Below are 19,346 nucleotides of genomic sequence, written 5' to 3'. Positions count from 1 at the left end.
ATCCAAACAAAATATCAGGATACAGAGTAAAAATATCTAAAAGATTATATATCTATATTATATAAAGCATTTTATTACACTATGAATTAAGTGTTATTAATTATTTCTAAGACAAGACAATAACATAGCAGCTTAGGATCTTTTATAAAGTATTAGAAATGCAGCTAAAAGGGTTCCTCCCTGATACAAAGTGTCTCCTGAATTTTTAAGACAAACTAGGGCATTATAAAGGGGTCCATTTTGATCATTTTAATGATAAATTCTTAGCTATCTGGATCATCTCTGGACAATGACCTAACCTAAAGGTCACGGTCAAACTCCAAATAGATGACCAAAGATGAAGGTAGTGTAAAACACTGCACCTGCAGACATCACAACCAATAACTAGCCAAATCTACTAGACTTAAAAAATGTATTGAAAGGCTATACACTCTCTGTTTAGGTTTTAGAATCAAATCCAGGCTGAAGAATCACTTTGTCATCTGCAGCCACCATTGCCCAAATCAGAAAATTGAACTTTAGTTCAAGAAGCCAGACCAAGCAAATGAGTCTATACCCTGTACCTAAATAGAATTCTGTCTGAGATTTCATCTGTACAAATGAAATTTTGCAACTAGGTAGCCAATTGTATATTTCACTTAATCAATGGAATTAATACTCTTGGACTTTTTGTCATTAAACCATTACATGAAAAATAACACACGGTAAACTATAAAAATAATAAAATCACTAGGGTGCTTCCCTGACATAATTGTAAAAAATTAAAAGAATGAAAAAAGAATGCTCATGAAAAAGTAGATATCATGCAATGGCTGCCTGCATGTGCATGAAAAGAAAGTGTGACTAAAACTTAAAACGGAGCCCTATTTTGTTTTGGTGGATGTTGGAGGGCTTACGTCAATGGTAAGCAAGTTATGGTATACCATGGTGTATTTCAGCGTGTCGAATTAAGGGCTTCACAGCTTAAAGAAGAACAATAGATGGCACTTGTGGTGCATTAAATGTTAAGTGAAATGGTTCCTTTGATGATTTACTACTTGTTTAAATCCACGTCTTATGGAATATCAATATGGAATCATATAACTAAAGGGGAATTTGGAGGGCCATTTCCCAAGTGCCATGACGTACAGTGGGGATTCTTGAAAAAAATTGATCCCCAACAGCATCCCCTGTAGAAAGTCCAGTCCCAAGATGCACATCTCATGGACATGCGGGCAGCAGTCACTAGTCCAATGAAATGATGGTTCGCTGCCGCTACAACTGCAGTAGTCCACCCATGCATGGCTCTCTCTTCTCCAATAGTTCTACTTGGTTTAAGGTTGGTGGATGGTAGTGGGGTCCCAGGAGGTGAATTCTAAGTGGATGATAGTGATCATCAACCCAGTGTCCACTGGTACCTAGCATAGTGCCCCTGCAATTATGAGATGAAGGTGATAGTACCACTGGAATTCTGATGTTGGAAATCTGACTTAACTATACTAATACACTAGTAATACAGTAATACATCACTGAGTCATCTGAATCCCCCACTTTGCGTCACTCAAATAGTTCACTTTGGGGAGTAGTTTTTCATCTACCTTGTTCTTTGCTTGTTCTTCACCTGTAGGGAATGTTCTTTGTGTGTAGGGGAACCCACTGTCCAATTCTGACATTTAGGTGGCCATGCTCCTGTTATTCCTGTGCTTCAACACAGTTGAGCAGCTCTGACTCACTTCTTGCTGCGTACTGGCATTTTCCATGCTGGCAATGGGTGAAAGAGGCTGGATTTATCACTTCCTTGGTCACTAGGGGGAGAGAAGGGGAGCATACAGAGAGAGGGTAACAACAATCTTCTGTAGAGAAAGGAAATATGGGGGAACCCCCTTTCATAAAGTAATGTAGGAGGACACACAGTCAAGGTCAAGGTTGAGAGGGAAGTGGTATAGTCCATCAACGGAGGGAAAGGAATGCTACAATATCATGATTGACAGCAACATTTTGCACTTACAATAAGTATAATACTTTAGCAATCAACAGAATGTTTTTCATTTTACTTTTTCTACGCACTATAGTAAACATTTTTACTACAATTTATTTAAAATAAAGTGTTATGACCTGGTAATTTGGGAAAAGCCTATACTCCACGTGAAGGAGATTTTTTTTTGTTTTGGAAATTGCTAGTTCAGGTCCAAGTTATTCTGCTGTCTGGCCTACTATCAGCTTCCAGCAACTGTGCAGATAAACACTGATGTTTGTGTAGCAAAGTTCTTCAATCTATGTATCATGCACCTATACACCTGTTGAACAACTATGCTTTTCCCTGTCTTTGTGTGAATTTATAGTGACCATTAAAATTATCTGCTCTGCTGCCTTTTAAACAATTCTTTCAGAAGACATGTACTTCTTTTGCTGACCAATACCAAAATGTACAAGATGTATATACACATTAAGTATGTGAGTAAATATCATGTTATCTGCTCTGGGGGTAAATCATCTCATGAGGACTGGGCTTAATTTGTGATGGAGCTTTCTTTCAGTTTGAGACTGTCCACCCAGGAGCTCCCAAGAGAGCTCAAACACCTCCTTGTGACGTGAAATTGTATGCTCACATAGTTTGGTTAGGTCCTAAGAAATACAAGAAAGAGACTAAATATGCAGAGTATGTTTGGTGTAGTTTGCCTAGCTTGGGGAATTGGCAGCCTCACCTTAAGGGCAAAGCTGCCAGACCCCCCAAAACACTAATGCTGAACTCAAACCCAGAGCAAACAGCAAATGAGTTTGACTTGGTTTTGCTGGAATTAAAGAAGATATTCATAGCCAAAGTACATACCTACAACAAATGACAGAATGTGTATGATGCGGGCTTGAGGTTGTGTGAACAAGTGTGTTCGGATAGTGTTTTAGAAGCATGTATGCTATGGGGGCCAGGATATGAGTCAGAAAATGGTGGCAATACTAGCACCTAGCAGCAGTAGAAAAACCTGTTATACATTCATTGAAACAGTGTACATATTTTAGTTTTTTGTGTTGAATATTTCAGAATTTTTATATTCAAAACTATTTGCTACAATCATTTTGTTTTGCTGCATACACTGTAATGGATAAGAGATGAGCTTGCTATATATTTGATTTTTTTTTGTTTTGATAGGTTTCTAAACATTTTAAAGGACCATGCGACAACCAAAGATTATATACACAGGATTGCAAATCTGTTTCTGTGCCACAGCCTAACTAGCCTAATTCTGAATGTTAAAAAACAGAATAGTTTTTGATCCCAGAGCAGTTGGTGATCACTCACGTAGTAATCCACAATGAACTTATCACTTAGGTTGTTTAATATAAGTGCTTAAGTGTACACATAGACAGTAACTTATGCTGGACTACTCATGTTGAGACTGTTTTCTCCAAAGTTCAGCAGCACTTATATTTCCTGCAAAGACTAAGAGGGTTTGGGGTTCAATGGGAAGTACTGCTACTTTATTACCATGCTGTAATTGAGAGCATTATCAGATATGGTATTACAGTGTGGTTTGGTAATCTATCAGTTCATTTAAAATCGCAAATTACCTGCCTCATCCAGACAGCTTTGAAGGTCATTGGAGTGAAACAGCATCCTTCCCTGCAGACAATCTTTGAGAAATCCATAATCAAACAGGCAGGAAAAATTATATCAGATTCTTCCCAAATCCTCAACTCTGAATATCAACTTCTTCCTTCTGGCAAACGTTTTAGGGTTCCCAAATGTAAGTCAAACAGATACAAACATTCCTTTGTTCCACTATCGATTAAAGCTGTCAATGCAAATGTCAAGAATAATTTTGACTCTTACAACCCACTTGAGTGCAATATGTTTTTGTGATGTGTTATAAATGTTACATGTTGTTATTATTTATACTGTACATGTGCAATAGAGTGATGTGCAATGTTTTTCTTATTTTTTGTAATAGAATAATGTGTAATATTTTCTTTTCTTCTTTTTTTTGTTTGCATTCTATTTAAATGTACAGGAGTGCTGTGTGTCAATAAAAAAAATTCCCTCAGGGGACAATAAAAATCTTATCTTATCTAATTCTGCTGTATAGATGAGAATTGTCTCTACAGAATAAAAGGACTACTGCTTTGGTTACTTCAACTGGTGCCAGTCATCAAAAGGGCTGATTTTTTGCACTTCCTAAATAATTAAGAAATATTGAGTATTTGATCAAAGTGTAAAACCTCCTATCCACCCAGATAAATGATAATTGGGACAAAGGGACAAACGAAAAGCACCGAAAACATGCAGAAAATTCGTTTTTTATTGATTGTGTTCTTAAAAGGACCATTTATTTCTGTCAAGGTGCTATCCCCCACATGTAAAGTTTTGAACACATTGTAAAAACCATAATAATAAAAAAACGAATGTCTTCGAATTTCAAAAACTTCAATACTATACTCTACAGTCTACTTTAGTCATTATTTTCAGTTTATGTTCATAGTTCATCAAAGAAAATATTTGGTTGTCATGATTTTTTGTTGTACGGAAATAAATGTACAACATAAATAATACCCTTTTTCAATACTAGAAAACCACAGTTTTTCACTGTCGCATTGCCTAAACCATTTTTGTTTACTTAGAATAAAGTCTTATCTTAAGAAAATTAAAGGTTCTGTTTCATTCTATGAGATTAAAAACATGCTCTTGTCACAGCAAAGGCTGTGAATTTTTAAGACCTTCTTAAATGTGAAAATAAATGAAGGCAACTTGATATTTAATTCTAGTAAACACATTGAATAAAATACAGATTTAAGTTTAGAAATGTAAAATATTTGAAACTCCTAGGACATTTTAAAAATCCATTGCAATCTTTTTAAGTCCTGTGTGATCTGAGCACTTCATTTCAATTTCACTTCTAGTATAATTCAGTTCTCTTGTGGTGCACTATATAGCAATTTTTCTTCCTTTTCGTCATACTTATTCACTATTCTACTGCATGAATTCCTAGGAAAGGAAATTTCAATTTCCCGGGATGACAGGAAATTATATTGGAAAGCATCAGTGTCGCACTTACAGTAGGACATAATAGGATGTTTCTCAGAAACGTATTCAGTGTCTTTTTTTAAAGAAGTTAAAGAAGGGGAAAGGTGTGGAGAGTAGGGTGTAGGACATTGCAAGACAAGATGTATGGAATATAAAACAACATCCATCTATCCATTTTATAACCACTTCATCTAATACCAGATATGGGGTCACAGGGGAGCTGGAGCTTATCCCAGCAAGCAGCAGGCACAAGGTGGGATACACCCTGGATGGCACACACAGACATTCACCACTCACATCAGGAACAATTTTCCCAGAAGCCAATTAACCTATCGAAATTGCATTGATCCCAGAGCTCCAGCGCTGTGACACAGCAATGGTAACCACTGCACCACTGTGCCACCTTATGGAACAACAATACTTTAAAAATGGATGTGCAACACTCCCTGCTTGTCCCATACACTTCCAGGCTAACACTTTCAGGAAGCTTACTCTGGAGATATTTCTGTTGCAACATACACATGTAAACAGCAAATTAAACAATAATAGAAAACTATCAAAATAAATTAAGCAAGCTACACAAATAAGAAATAAAATATGGTGATAGTAAAACGAACCTATTCAGATATAGTAACAGCCAGATTAAATCAAAACTTCAAGACTCCATCAATTGGAAATTCCAAACCCTGAATGTACTTGGATCTTTTGTATTTACCAAGACATCTTGCTTCAGCCCAATGCAATACTTGTAAACAAAGCTTGTAAATTGCAATTCTTGGGTGGTTTTGAGGTTTTAATTCAGTCTGGACTTTAGAAAAGAAAGTTAATTTTGTCCAAGTGCATTAATTCACAATTTCAACAAATACAGAGCCCAAGCATAAATACCCACGAGACCTAACTTTTTTCTGTGTTTGCTGATATAAAAGGTTCAGTATTAATATTTCCACTTTCATGGCACTTAAATCACTTGTACATGGAAAGCACAGACACAAAAATATTCTCTTTTGAAACAAGTATCTCAATTAATTTGACAAAAGGAAGACTAGGTATAAACAAGCATTAGTTTAATTAATTGCTTAGCAGAATACATGAAAGACGATGGCTTTCCATTTTGGATTGGCCTAGACTGAGAAAAAAAGGATGAAGCCATAGTGAGCAAAGAAAAATGAAGCCAGACTGCTTTAAAGACTACCCACATGCTTTACATAATAAAACACGCAGACATTTAGAACTAATAAACATCTTTGAAAGTATATTCCTTATAACATCCTTTTAATTGAATTCTGGTTGTTTTGTTCTGCTACTTCATCATTTTGAAAGACTGTGTCTTAGCACCACCAAATCCTGCACCGATGCTGTACAAAAGCAATGCTTGGGTCCCCTCTAAATACAGCACCTTTGAAAATGATTACAAATAAACAGCAATGCATCCCAGTATTAGAGATGAGGTAGCTTACACTATGGAATTAAATGTCTGCACGGTTTCTTTATAAACTAAGGCAAAAAAGTAAAGTGGAAAAAACATAAGCACAAAATTCAGTTGCACACACTTTTCTTTAAGAGATTGCTTACCCTTTTGCACATAAAAGCACATGGTTGAACTCATGTTCATTATATAGCACCACTGATTTGAAAATGTCTAATATTAAATTGGTCTTATACTTATATAAGTTGAACTAGTGAGATACAGACACTGTTTTACAAATCAACAACAAAAAAGGCATTTAAAGGTCATAGTTTAATCGGTTAGTAGATTTTTAGTGATGAAACATGTTAACAGCATCTATCTTTTTCACCTCCAAAAGCCTTTTTTAAATGGACTGGCTCACCCATAACCTGACGAATTCAAATGTCAGCAGTTTATGAGAAAAATGTTTAATTTATCCTTTGACTTATTAAAGTAATACATTACTTTGATGTCTTTATATATATTAAACATCATGTTATACAATTTTAATAACCCCCTCTCATACTGTAAGTTGTATTGCAATGCAATACATTCTTATACCTCCTATGCATAGAAACCTGTAGTTTCAATTCAGAAAAGGAAACACTATCAGGACATTAATTGGATTATACCTTGTTTTCCACTGGAATAATAACACATTCTTTATCTTTCTGTAAGACCTCTGCAATATTCTACACTAAAAATCTACTAAAATGTATTGTAACAACAAAAGGCAATCAAAGGCACAATAAATATTTTGTCAGAAGGCCAGAATGTTCAAAGATATTATATGTACAATGCTGAGTGAATCAGCAAATAGTTCAAGAGTCTCAGGATTGACTTCAATGCGTCTGTGTCCTTTGGTTTACAAGAAGCAAACTGGCCCAATATCTATGCCAAACTCCTGATCTGAACCACCAATGTCCACTGGAGCAATGTCCACAATGGGAAGACGTGCTGTTTTCTGTGTTCTATACTCAAAGACTGTCTTGCCCCATTCACCGTTGGCTTTCTGCAAAATGAAAGACACATTAATATTTAATTGAATTGGAAGTTGTATGACAACATTACACTGTATTTATCTTAATACAAACTTTGTAAAAAAATGTCTTCTGTAGTTCATTTCTTTAAGACATATTGTCATTTTGCAATTAAATAGAAGCTGAGAATGGATTACATATTATGCTTAAAGTTTCTGAATGGAAATGCAGAATGGAATATATGCTCACTATAAAAATATATTGGAAGTCATCTTGGAGCATTTTTTATCAATAATCACCCATGCATGTATTGAACATTACCTATTTGCCTATGCAACGTAGTATGTTCAGTTGAATCACTGTTTTGTTTTTCAATTCATTTTTTAAAATAAAATAAAAAAGTGTAGTATTCATAACATTGCTCTTGTTAGAATATTTACCAACGAATCTGAAATGTGAAAATCTGACCAAATGGTCAATATTAATAGTAAAACACTTAAGTAAAGGTAATTATACATGTGTATATCCCAGTACGTATATAAATTAATTTTTAAACTTACATAACAAGTGTCCTCAAGTACAGTATATCTGAATCGACTGTTTCCTTCTGCTTTAAGATCAAGGTCATTAGCAGCTTTTAAAATCACAGCCTTCTTCAGATTTCCAGTTTTTTCATCTTTATACCCCACACTGTTTTTACAGTGGTATGTGATGGTCTGGGAGGCCTCCTTTGACAGTAGACGCAGGAAAGTCATTTGGACTGTGACAGAATTTGTCGATTGATCTTTATTACCATACGTGAACTGAAAAACAAAAATAAATGTATTAGGTTATATACCAGAAGGAACGTCACTGCAATCTCTAGTTTACCTAAAAAATAATCATTACATTTATTAAAATTAAGGCTTTTTTCTTTAATATATTTCTGTTTCTGTGATCAGACAAACAGGAAAGAGACAGCTTCAACAGGTCAGTTTCAATATGAAGTCATCTGCTAATATTTGGCTGTGTCTTAAATTTTGTCTTTGAATTTGATTCTGAGCATCAGTATGGATTTCCATTGCAGCTTTTAGTTTATCTTCTTATTTTTGGTATCATCAACAAGCCTGACTAATTTACTAACGGTAGATTCTAAGTAAGTCAAGATTCCAAACCTAGTTTTTAATTTATGTGGGAGAATATTATATATTTTATATAGATTGTAGTTTGATATTTTGGTGAGTTCAGTCAATACTCAAGATGATTCTCTTGGTAATTCAGACATATATTGTGTTTATAATCTGCCTTTATCTAATAACAATAGTCCAAAATCTGTGTCTTAAAATAATTGAATCTCCGTAACAGTGTCAGGCTCATACAGACACAGGCTCATACACAGACATATGGTTTGAACTTACATGGGCTCCTCCATTCATGTTAGCTCCAAACCAGATAGGCTTGTAGTCTGTGGGATTTGTGGTTCCCCACCATGTCTTGCGGGGTATGCTAGATGGGTTTGCAGAAATACATGTCTCGCCAGTATCCATATTACAATACACCTTTATAGCATCTTCAGCACATCCCTGATTTGGATCAACCCAGTATTCACCTGTAATGCAATTAGAATATTTTTCATACTGTATGTCATTTTCTTCAAAACAAGAAATCATTTCAAACCTCTGTTAGTCTAAATGGTTGTTTTCTTTACAGAAAAATAAGCATAGAAATAATAACTGATTAAATAAAATCATTGTATAAAGTATAATAATCACTTTTTTACTCAAATATATGGAAATAACAGATACTTCTGTTTCAAGTACCATATTATAAAACTTTAAATTTTCAGTCAAATGCTCTGATATGTGCACTTTCAACTCATCGTTCTGTTTTTATTCTGTAATCTCTTTTAGTTGTAAAAAATGCATATTGATGCACTTCTTCCTGTCAATACTACAGGCATGCAGGTATTTGGCACAGTACCAAATTCCTGGTTATGTGGAAAGTCTAGGATTCTTTGACCTTTCAAACCACACCTTGGCAGCTTGTGGTTTATTGTACCTTCATGCTTGAGAAATCATTGTCACAGTTCTCTAATTACTGTACAAAACCTAGCTTTGAACCAGTGATGTCTGGACTTGTACATCACATCTTGTCAAATGAACTTCACATCTGGCTGAGGCACATTGAAGCCCTGGATTTAGTATTTTGACATATTTTGAATGAATTTATTTATTTTAAACATACCACTCTTTTTCTGTGGGTAACATTGTTTCAGGTCTTCACAGGTTCTGGCTGGATTTTTCTTGGTGCCATCAGGGCTGCGCATGCTGTCTATCTGACTACTGAGAGCCTTCAGTGTGGCATGAACTCCAGGGTCCGTTTTAAAAGAATCGGTTTTATTGCTGTTTGGAAGAGCTTCATCCTCACTGAATTCTGGAGGAGGTGGGGGACCAACATCATAATCCTGAGTGTCTAAGAAATCCTCCATTGCTGCAGTTGGAGGACCAGGAGAACCAGGAGGACCAGGTGGACCGGGGTCTCCAGGAGGTCCCTGTAACAGAAACACCAAATTGATATTGAAACTCAGAGACCTAGCAAGCACCCAGATGAAGAACCTGAACTAATAATAAAATATCTAAACAATTTTCACTTTACCCAAAGGAATGTATTTGAATACTGACTTCATCTTAAAATTAAATAAATACAAAATACTAACAGAAAGCTTTCTGTTTTCTGTATTTATCTATTGTTCTTATCTGTCTAGTATTAACCTAAGGAACAAGTAATAGGTTTATTCCATGCTGAAAAAAAGAAGAAAGAGAACACAACATTTCGGCTGTGGAGCCTTCTTCAGGCCGTGGAGCCTTCTTCAGCCTGAAGAAGTCTCCACGGCTGAAACGTTGTGTTCTCTTTCTTCTTTTTTTCAGCATGGAATAAACCTATTACTTGTTCCTTTGCAGCCTACGCATGCTGACGCAGCTACCCACCTGAACTAGTATTAACCTATGTCTTTTTTCTTGAATTACTCTACTGATATCTGAGTTTGGAATTAAAAGTAAATAGACACAGAATGTTGCACTCACAAAATAGTGAGAGAAACTCATTACATATATTTTAGTTCACATGTGTTGGTAAGAGTAACTGATAAAAGAAAATATTTTTTTAACAAAACCTATGACAGATAAAGCATCACACACAAAAACATTTATTATATAATAAAATGAGATACACTGATGTACATTTTGAAAGATATTTCTAATGGTGCTCAGTTTGTTCAGTTTCCTGAGGAGAATAAGAAGCAATAGCTTAAATATAAATCATTTTAATTTAAATTTGAACATCATGAATGTTTCACTTATAAATCAGTACAAGATTGGATCATGTATTTTATTTTATATAATGCATAATAACAAAATGAGTTGCACCTCAGCATTAGTTTACCAGGAAAACAATGTTCTTTTCTTGCAGTTCAAGTGACATACCTCAGGCCCAATTTCACCACTTATTCCTCTTGAACCAGGTGGTCCCATTGGGCCAGGATGCCCAATGTACCCTTCCTTTCCAGGAGGGCCAACTGGTCCTGGTGGTCCCTAAAATAGCAACAGTATGATTAAGAATGTTTACTCAAATTCATTGCAAAAAACATGCTAACAATTGGGAATATGCTTACTCTGTGACCATGAGGTCCAACAATTCCAGCAGCACCTTGTTCACCAGTTGTACCCTAAATAAAAGAGAATAGTTCAGGTGTTTTCATTTATCAATTACGGCTCTGATAGCAGAATAAAAACCATAAATAGAAAGAATACTGCTTACGTACAGGGGGTCCAGGCAGGCCCTGCAATCCTGTAAAACCTCTATGACCCTTCTGGCCTCTTTCACCTTGATCTCCAATATCTCCCTTGTCCCCTCTTGGACCTTGAGGACCCTATAATTACAGATAAAATGTGAAAATCAGAATCACAAAAACAAAATAAAAATACATCACATTGATCTTGCTTATTGTTAAGGCTCTAGAAAATGAAGGACAAATTTGTTCTGATTCAATCTGGAAAAAGTTCATGGTGGCCGTAAGTATTAGCTTTGGAAAAGTCTAATTGATTTGGTCACAGTATTCAGTAAAATCATTAGTCTGCTGTTATTGCTTCAGATTGTACTCTACACAGGCGACTGTAAGAAGCATTGCCAATCAATAGTTATGGCACATTTATTGACCCCTGTAACTTTATCTTCACTTGTACATGATTATGTACTTTTCTTCTTTAGTAATATAAACACCTTCATGGATTTGTTTGTCCAGTCATCAAACCTAGTAGAAAACTATGATAAGACATTTTATCAAAAATGTAAGCACAGTTTCACTGAATCAAAAAAGATTAAAGCATTAATTTCCTAGTACAGTAACATCGTCAAAGTAGATTTTGTCCAAGAATTGTACCATTTAAACTTTACACAGAGTACACAAAGTAGCACTTTCCAAAGCATTACAAATACAGCACATGGGTCACTGATTTTTCAGATTCTTCATACATTATATTTTACAGTGAAGGAAAAGCAAATGACCTGTGTTGAAATTGTAGTAGCCTAACATGCAGCGCAGCTGTACATCTGGTGAGCTGAGATGAAAATAGTATCAAAAAAACAAACTTACAGGTAATCCCCGTTTTCCTGCAGTTCCCGGGGGACCAACAGGTCCACGTGAACCCTGCCATAAGAAAACATACATTCTAAGATAGGAAAACTGATTTTTTAATTAAATACTACTTTTATAGTGTACAGACATGCATAGGAATGACTGTAATGTTTCTTTATTTATTTTCTTTATTTATTCTAATACTAATCAACATTATGTTTACGGTATAAAATCAAGGACTAGAGCAACTGATTGAAGTAGCAGAAAGGAATACTTCAGTGGAAGAAAATGTTGTTGTGATGAGACAGTGATAAGTACATTATAAAAATTTTCATGACATCACTACTGAAGCATGAAAGTTATTTCAGAATGATGCATATTTCCATTGCCTGTAGCACTGTATCCATAAAAAAGGAATAAAGTTCATACTTACACTGTCTCCTCGTTTTCCTGGATCCCCTGTAGGACCAACAGGTCCTGGAGAACCAGGGGCTCCTTGTGAGCCTGGAAGGCCAGCAGGACCTGGATCACCACGATCTCCCTATAGTGGAAACACAAAGACCAATATTAGCTAACAAGATAATAAGACCACTACATTAATAACATAAAACATAAAAAATAGATAATAACATAACTACACAACAAATACATCAACTGGGACTCTTTCCTTACCCTGGCGCCTAGTACTCCATCACGACCTGGAGGACCATCTGGCCCAGGAGGTCCCTGGGCAAACAAAAAAAGATAGGAGCATGAATGTTATTTTGATAAGAGCAATTTTTACTTTGTTCTTCGGAGAGCATCTGTTTACTAATTGAAGAAACGGTCTGATAACAATAATGCAGTGTTTCATAACCTGCAGCCCTACTAATCTATTCCATTGCAGAATTTAATCACCAGTTCCTTTATCAATAAATCGGTAATAACCAAGCTAAAAAAATAAACATGCAGGTTGTAACATGGCCTAAACCAATGTAATGGAATCAGATGTCAGCATGTTCAGCTGCTCTGGGTTATGGTTCTTGAAAGGCTCTCAGCTCCCTGTGCTAACTTTTGCTGAGTGCGTAATTATCTTAGAAAATGAAAATGATTTCCTCTGATGAAATTGCAGTGGGGTTTCATTTCACTTAATCCAATCTCTCTGTCTACAATAACGTGGTGGTACGCCTTTATACATTCCTTTGTTTTGTGCACATTCCAGCATCAGTGTCCATAAATAAAACTAAATCCAAACATTAATAAGAAGTCAAGATGAACACGTTATTAGTTACCTCCAGTCAAGATGCAATCTGATAAATCTTGCATAATATGAATTTATGTTAAAAGTGTAACAAACAGTTCTTTAGGACCCTATGTGGATGACACTTTCCGGAGAAGTGAGGAAACACTGGCGAAAAAGTCATGCAGGAATACAGGGATGAAAACAGGGGGGCGTGTCCATGCAGTGCTGGTGATCCGGGGAGGTGTGGCTGAGGCAAACAATCCAAAGGATAAGTCCAAGGGAGAATCCAAAAAACAAGCAAAAGTCCATGGCCGGGTAATCCATCCAAAACAAGGGATTAAAAACAGGTGACGGGTCGGGACCAGCGGGGGGAACAGGAGCAGGAGCAGGAAGCTAAAAGCATAACGGAGCCAGGCGCAACCAGGTCCCGGGCTCGCACAATGTGGAAATCAGATGCAGAGCCACGATTGGCGACTGCGTCTGGCTTTTAAAGGGAAACAGGAAGGAGACTGGAACAAGGGGCAGGTGTGGGGAATGGGGCAAACAAGGAAGAGCCGGAGCGCCCTTAAGGAGGAGGGACTACAATCGTGACAAAAGCACTTCCAAAGATGGAGTTAATTGGGATGAAGGGATAACTTACATCTGGGCCAGGATCTCCTGCAGGGCCATTTGCTCCTGGAAGCCCAACTGGGCCTGAAGGACCTTTGTCTCCTGTAGGGCCAGTGGCACCTTGTTTTCCTGGTGGGCCCTTCAACAAGAGATTAAGCATAATTTGTTTAATATGATCAACTGAATGTGTAAGACCACATATCATTGCCAAATACCCCTCAAACATGCGACCTGTATTGCATTGCTATGTTATTATATTTCAGTGCAGAGAACTAAAATATTTAATTATCTGTAAGATATTACATCTTACACTGCATTATGGATCCTTGGCATGCCTGATGAGTGCCAAGACCTGGTCTGCCACTCTTACTGTCAGACAAAGACAAAAGTGAGGTGCTCTGTGGCCATTTTTTACTTGTCAGTAATGCATGGAGCAGGTAGGCACAAGGCTATATGAGTATTATACAATTATTTGTTTCGGTGAAAGAAAAATATTTTGTCACCAAATAAAGTAGTTTCTGTCTCATGTCATCATCAGAGAGGTGGAACATGAATATTTGAGTACATTACATTTGCTGAAACCTCATTTGTGATGATATGCTGGGGAAATACTATGGGTGGAGACCCAGACTAAACAACAATACTGCTAATCAGTGAGCAACATTCACTTTTATTATTATAAGTGAGTTCTAGAAATGTATGAATACACTTCTAATTAAGTAGTAATTTATGTATCATGCATCAGTATTTTGCTTTGTGTATAATAGATTAAGTTCCCAAAATAAACTATTGTTTTAATCAAATCAGTTATGTATTAAAATGTATAATAATTTACTATAATATATTAAAGAATATACTAGATATAATATTATATAATAATAATTTAAAAAATATTTTGATGTGTTGTATCGCTAACTGACTGAAATTTATGGTATGTTTATTCTGAAACATTTATGTTTCAGTAGAATACTATACTGATCCTATTAAGTTAATCAACTAAATACATGTTGTGTGTATAGTGTTCATACCATAGTTATGAGTTCAATGTGTTTAATATGATCAACTGAGTGTTACTGAAGCTTGATAAAATATTTTGAAACAATCCCGCACTCTAGAATTAAAACCATTTAAAAGTTTCAAAGATCAGTTTTACAGAGATGTGCCATGCAGAACATTGAGATTAAAGGGCTAGTACTGATACATACAGATGGCCCTGGAAGACCTGGCATTCCTCTCTCTCCCCTCTGCCCTGGCAGTCCTACAATCCCTCTCTGTCCTGTTGTTCCTGGAGGACCTGGAGGGCCATCGGGACCCTGTGGAGGAAGAACACATACAGTACAACTGTTGTTTTGAACATATTCATTTACAGGTTTGCACATTGTGTAAAGAGCATATGGAACATAAGAATACATTGAAATGTTTATGCCTCAACCACTGAAACTAGATGGGCTTGGATCAGCCAGGGTATCCTCGTCTTTCCACAGAACCGCTATGGTTGTTGTTTTTTCAAAGATTTTTGTTCTGCTAGTGAGAGCTCAAAGCAATGCCAAATTCACCTACTGTATAACAGCACTTTGGATCAAATAGTAACTATAAAATAGCACAGTGAACTGTAGGAAATAGAGATTAACTCTGATAGATTCTTAATTCCAAGAGAAGTGTTAACTGCCCTCACTTCACTCTCTTCCGGTACAAGGTGAGTGTGAATGGAGCGGATGCACACCTGCTGACTCCTGATTGAAAAGGTTTCAAAAGGGGAACAATATAATGCAATTTAGAGTTAAAAAATCCTTCCGCTTTGTGTTTTAACTTTCTATCCACTTACAGGTGTATGTATATATTATACTTTTTTAATTCCACTCTGTAATTCTAAAACTCATAAAGCTGGTCCAACATTTTGTAATGGTTTAAAACATGCTGTTCTTGTTGAGAGTGTGAATCAAACTGATGAACTCAGTTCTTACGGTTGGCCCGTCTTCTCCAGAATCTCCTTTGTCTCCAGGGCTGCCTGGCGGGCCAGCAGGCCCTCGCTCTCCATGGCGCCCAGGTGGTCCAGTGTCACCACGGAGCCCTGGAGGACCTTCCTTCCCAGGAGGACCAAGTGGTCCAGGCTGACCCACTGGACCCTGGAAAAACCAGCATTAAAAATCTCAATCTTTACTACTTAGTTCCCCCATTCTTTTTTGTGCATAGTTTTACTGCTGTTGGGATACTTTAAATTGTTTGTCTTCATAAATTGACTAATACTGGATGAAATCTATTTCACGTTAATTCGCGAGCCATACCGTACTTTGTCATCAGTCATGAAAAGTGATTTCAAGATATAGCTTATCTTGAAGCTTGTGTGCTTATTAAAAACATAAATTTGTCATGTCAAAGTTATAGAACCATGTATAAATCTAGATATTTTAAGATCAGTTCTCTGAACCTATGACAAATTCAGTGTTTGAAATACCAGTAAATGAGATTATATAGAAAAAAAATGTCTTCCATTCTGACTGAAAGGTGATGTTGAGGCATCACTGCTGTTTCTTTTATCGTAGTTATGAATTATTGTTACGGCTTATACATTATAAGTATGTCAACCCATGAAATATATTGGTTTTAGTTAACAGTGACATGATACTTATAATGTTGACTAAATGTGATACAAAATCATAATACACTGAGCTAGCATACATTGCTATTATAGCATACATTAATTAAGTAATGACGACCAACTTACAGTTGAGCCAGGTGGACCAACCCTGCCTGCAGGTCCAGGAAAACCGGTGACACCCTAAAAAGAAAAACAAGTATTATTTGTGAATCATGGCACATGGAAACACATTTTATTGATGTGTCATTAAGGTCTTGTACATACTGGTGGTCCCTGAGTGCCTCTGCCGCCTTTCAGTCCTGCAACTCCTGGAGGTCCCTATGAATAGAAATGAGATAAAACATCAATTTTTATCCTCTCTTCAAAAATGCTGTAGGTTCTGTAACCATATTTAATCATTTTGACTCACTGGAGGCCCATGAGATCCAGCCAGTCCCTGTGGACCAGGGGATCCAGCATCACCTTTCTGCCCAGGCTCTCCTGGTTCACCCTTCACACCAGGCTGCCCATCAGGTCCCTGGAACACAGAGGTCAAGATGGTTTTAAACTCCAGTTTACAGATAATTTCTCACAAACTGTATGCAGTCAATGGACCTATATGTGGGGTATTCAGATTTGGGTAATTTTGCATCACCTTTTATACCCAGTTTATGGTTCATACTCTAATGTCTTAATACTATACAAATAGCTGATATAATCTGGATTTGAACATAAATGGGTAGGCCTTGGTTTCTAGAAGCCTGTGTTTTTTTTTTACACTAGCAGCCCAGAGACAGTGAGAAATGAATGTCATTAATTGCAGTGATAATAACCATGAAATTTCTGGACCATGTTAATAGATTGAAGAATGGATTGAAGAACAATGAATTTATACTGTCTATCCATTCATTTTCTAACTGCTTCTTTCAATTCAGAAACACTGGGAAGCCAAGCACAAAGCAGGGCCAATTTTCCCAGAAGCCAATTAACCTATTAGTATGTTTTTGGACTTTAGACACCGGAGCAGCTGAAGAAACCCACACTTACATGGGGCAAACACACAAACTTCACACAGATAGCACACCACGACCACAACTGAACCCAGACCCCTAGCACTGCAAGACACCAATGGTAACCACTTTGGCACCATGCTACCCTTTATACCATCTAGCAGGATAATTTACAACATATTTGAAAACTTACAGGTGGACCAGCAAATCCCACTGGACCAGTAGGTCCTGGCTCACCACGAGATCCCTATTAGAAATGCATTGAAAACAAAATTACAAACGCATAAAACCATCAGCAGACATTTACTTTGCTTTAAACATATTATTATTAAATAAAAATAGCGTACTCTTTGCAAAACAAGTACATGATGTATTTAAAAAATTGACTAGAAAACACACAAGTCACTATTTGGTGATCAAAGGCATGCAATAAAACCATAGTAGAAAGAAAATGTTCTAAAAATAAGTCTTTAATTTATAGATTTCAAAAGTGCAGCTACAGATGTGTTTTGAGAGCATGTAATGAGGTTTGTAGCCATGTTCTGGATGCTGATACCCTGGCTTCTTTCATGAAACATCTGGATGAGACCCTTGGATCACTTTGCTAGTAAAAAAACAGGCTAGATGGGCCTAACGGCTTCCTCTCATTTGTTAACAATCTTATGTTGTTTGATTAATCAGTACTATATGAATAAAGAAAAGTTCAGTTTTGCTATTGCTTTTCTAAATAATGTTTTTGTTTTAGTAGACAAACTGACTTCATCATTAATTACCAAGACAGTGTTTGCTCCATATGACAGGACTTTGGTTACTGCTCATGTGACACCATCAGTCTATTGACTAGTTTATTCCCAGGGGAATAACAAATGTCTACTTACAGGGCTTGCTCGGGATCCAGGAGGACCAGGAGGCCCTTTAGGACCAGGTTCACCCTGAAATAAAGCCATAGAAATTTGTGAGATGAAGGACATTGTGATAATTGAATGTGAAACTTTTGTTTTTCAGAAACTGGCATGTATACTCACCTTCTCACCACTGGGTCCATGTGGTCCAGGTGGCCCAAGTGGCCCAGGGAGTCCCTGCCAGCACAGTAAGATGTCAGCTTAGCAATAATACAGTCATAGTGTAACTACTGTTCACTGGCATGCACGCACTGGAATACCGAAAAATAAGTATCTCCACTGACACAGCAACACTATATGTGATGTAAACTACAAGGATTACATTTTATTTCAGTGCCCATGTACACCAAACACCATTTGGGTCACTTTAGAGGGCAAAAACAAAAACACACAAAAACAGAGAAAAATAAGATAAAAATAACATTAATCAGAAATAAAGAAACAAAGAAAGAGATAAACAATGGAAAAAAGATAAAGCAGACCCTTATTAATAGTCTGACTGAACAGATATTTATTGAGTGCAGACTTAAAAACTGTAAAAGTTTACATTTCTCAGAGTGGCAGGAAGTGAGTTCCAGAGTTGTGGAGCAAGGTGGCTGAAAGAAGGCTCCAGGAAAAGCTTGTACGAGTAAGAAGGTACTACTGTTTCTATTATGAGCTAGTACATTATTTTACATTCCTCAGATTCAAAGTCAACACAAAGAGTTTTAGAAATGTTAAAAATGTCACTTCCATACTTCACACACAGCATTTACAGTATAAGCACGTGCCTTTAAACCAGCCATTGGCATTCCACAAGCAGTTTCATAATAATATATTTTTATTCTTGTACAGCATGTGCATAAGTGTCTGTTTTAAAAGTGTGCTGTATCACGTAAAATATGCCATCATATACTTAAAAACTGAATATTGTTCTATGGAGTGTAAAAACGTGAGACTGTATTAGAACTAAAGCCAAGGAAAGGAAATTGCTTCTGTACCTAGTCTGCA

The 19,346-nt window shown here is 36.5% G+C and overlaps 1 protein-coding gene across 1 annotated transcript in view; it reads right to left on the bottom strand.

Annotated features, from left to right (window-relative positions):
* Positions 1 to 5,081: 5,081 nt before the first annotated feature.
* The window catches only part of LOC102697959 (collagen alpha-2(V) chain), a 68,714-nt gene continuing 54,449 nt past the window's right edge, over positions 5,082 to 19,346 (bottom strand). Inside the window, exons 36-54 of the mRNA XM_015358944.2 lie at positions 18,480 to 18,533; positions 18,333 to 18,386; positions 17,648 to 17,701; positions 16,875 to 16,982; positions 16,730 to 16,783; positions 16,592 to 16,645; positions 15,831 to 15,992; positions 15,072 to 15,179; positions 13,898 to 14,005; positions 12,708 to 12,761; positions 12,469 to 12,576; positions 12,054 to 12,107; positions 11,223 to 11,330; positions 11,073 to 11,126; positions 10,885 to 10,992; positions 9,647 to 9,953; positions 8,821 to 9,011; positions 7,984 to 8,226; positions 5,082 to 7,455 (exon numbers count right to left, since the gene is read on the bottom strand). Of these exons, the coding sequence (XP_015214430.1) occupies positions 7,309 to 7,455; positions 7,984 to 8,226; positions 8,821 to 9,011; positions 9,647 to 9,953; positions 10,885 to 10,992; positions 11,073 to 11,126; positions 11,223 to 11,330; positions 12,054 to 12,107; positions 12,469 to 12,576; positions 12,708 to 12,761; positions 13,898 to 14,005; positions 15,072 to 15,179; positions 15,831 to 15,992; positions 16,592 to 16,645; positions 16,730 to 16,783; positions 16,875 to 16,982; positions 17,648 to 17,701; positions 18,333 to 18,386; positions 18,480 to 18,533 (2,130 nt within the window). The 3' untranslated portion in view covers positions 5,082 to 7,308. The remainder of the gene's footprint in view (positions 7,456 to 7,983; positions 8,227 to 8,820; positions 9,012 to 9,646; positions 9,954 to 10,884; positions 10,993 to 11,072; positions 11,127 to 11,222; positions 11,331 to 12,053; positions 12,108 to 12,468; positions 12,577 to 12,707; positions 12,762 to 13,897; positions 14,006 to 15,071; positions 15,180 to 15,830; positions 15,993 to 16,591; positions 16,646 to 16,729; positions 16,784 to 16,874; positions 16,983 to 17,647; positions 17,702 to 18,332; positions 18,387 to 18,479; positions 18,534 to 19,346) is intronic.

This window comes from Lepisosteus oculatus, chromosome 12 (assembly GCF_040954835.1).
Source record: "Lepisosteus oculatus isolate fLepOcu1 chromosome 12, fLepOcu1.hap2, whole genome shotgun sequence".
Taxonomy (NCBI): Eukaryota; Metazoa; Chordata; class Actinopteri; order Semionotiformes; family Lepisosteidae; genus Lepisosteus; species Lepisosteus oculatus.
This window is presented reverse-complemented; position numbering and strand designations above follow the sequence as displayed.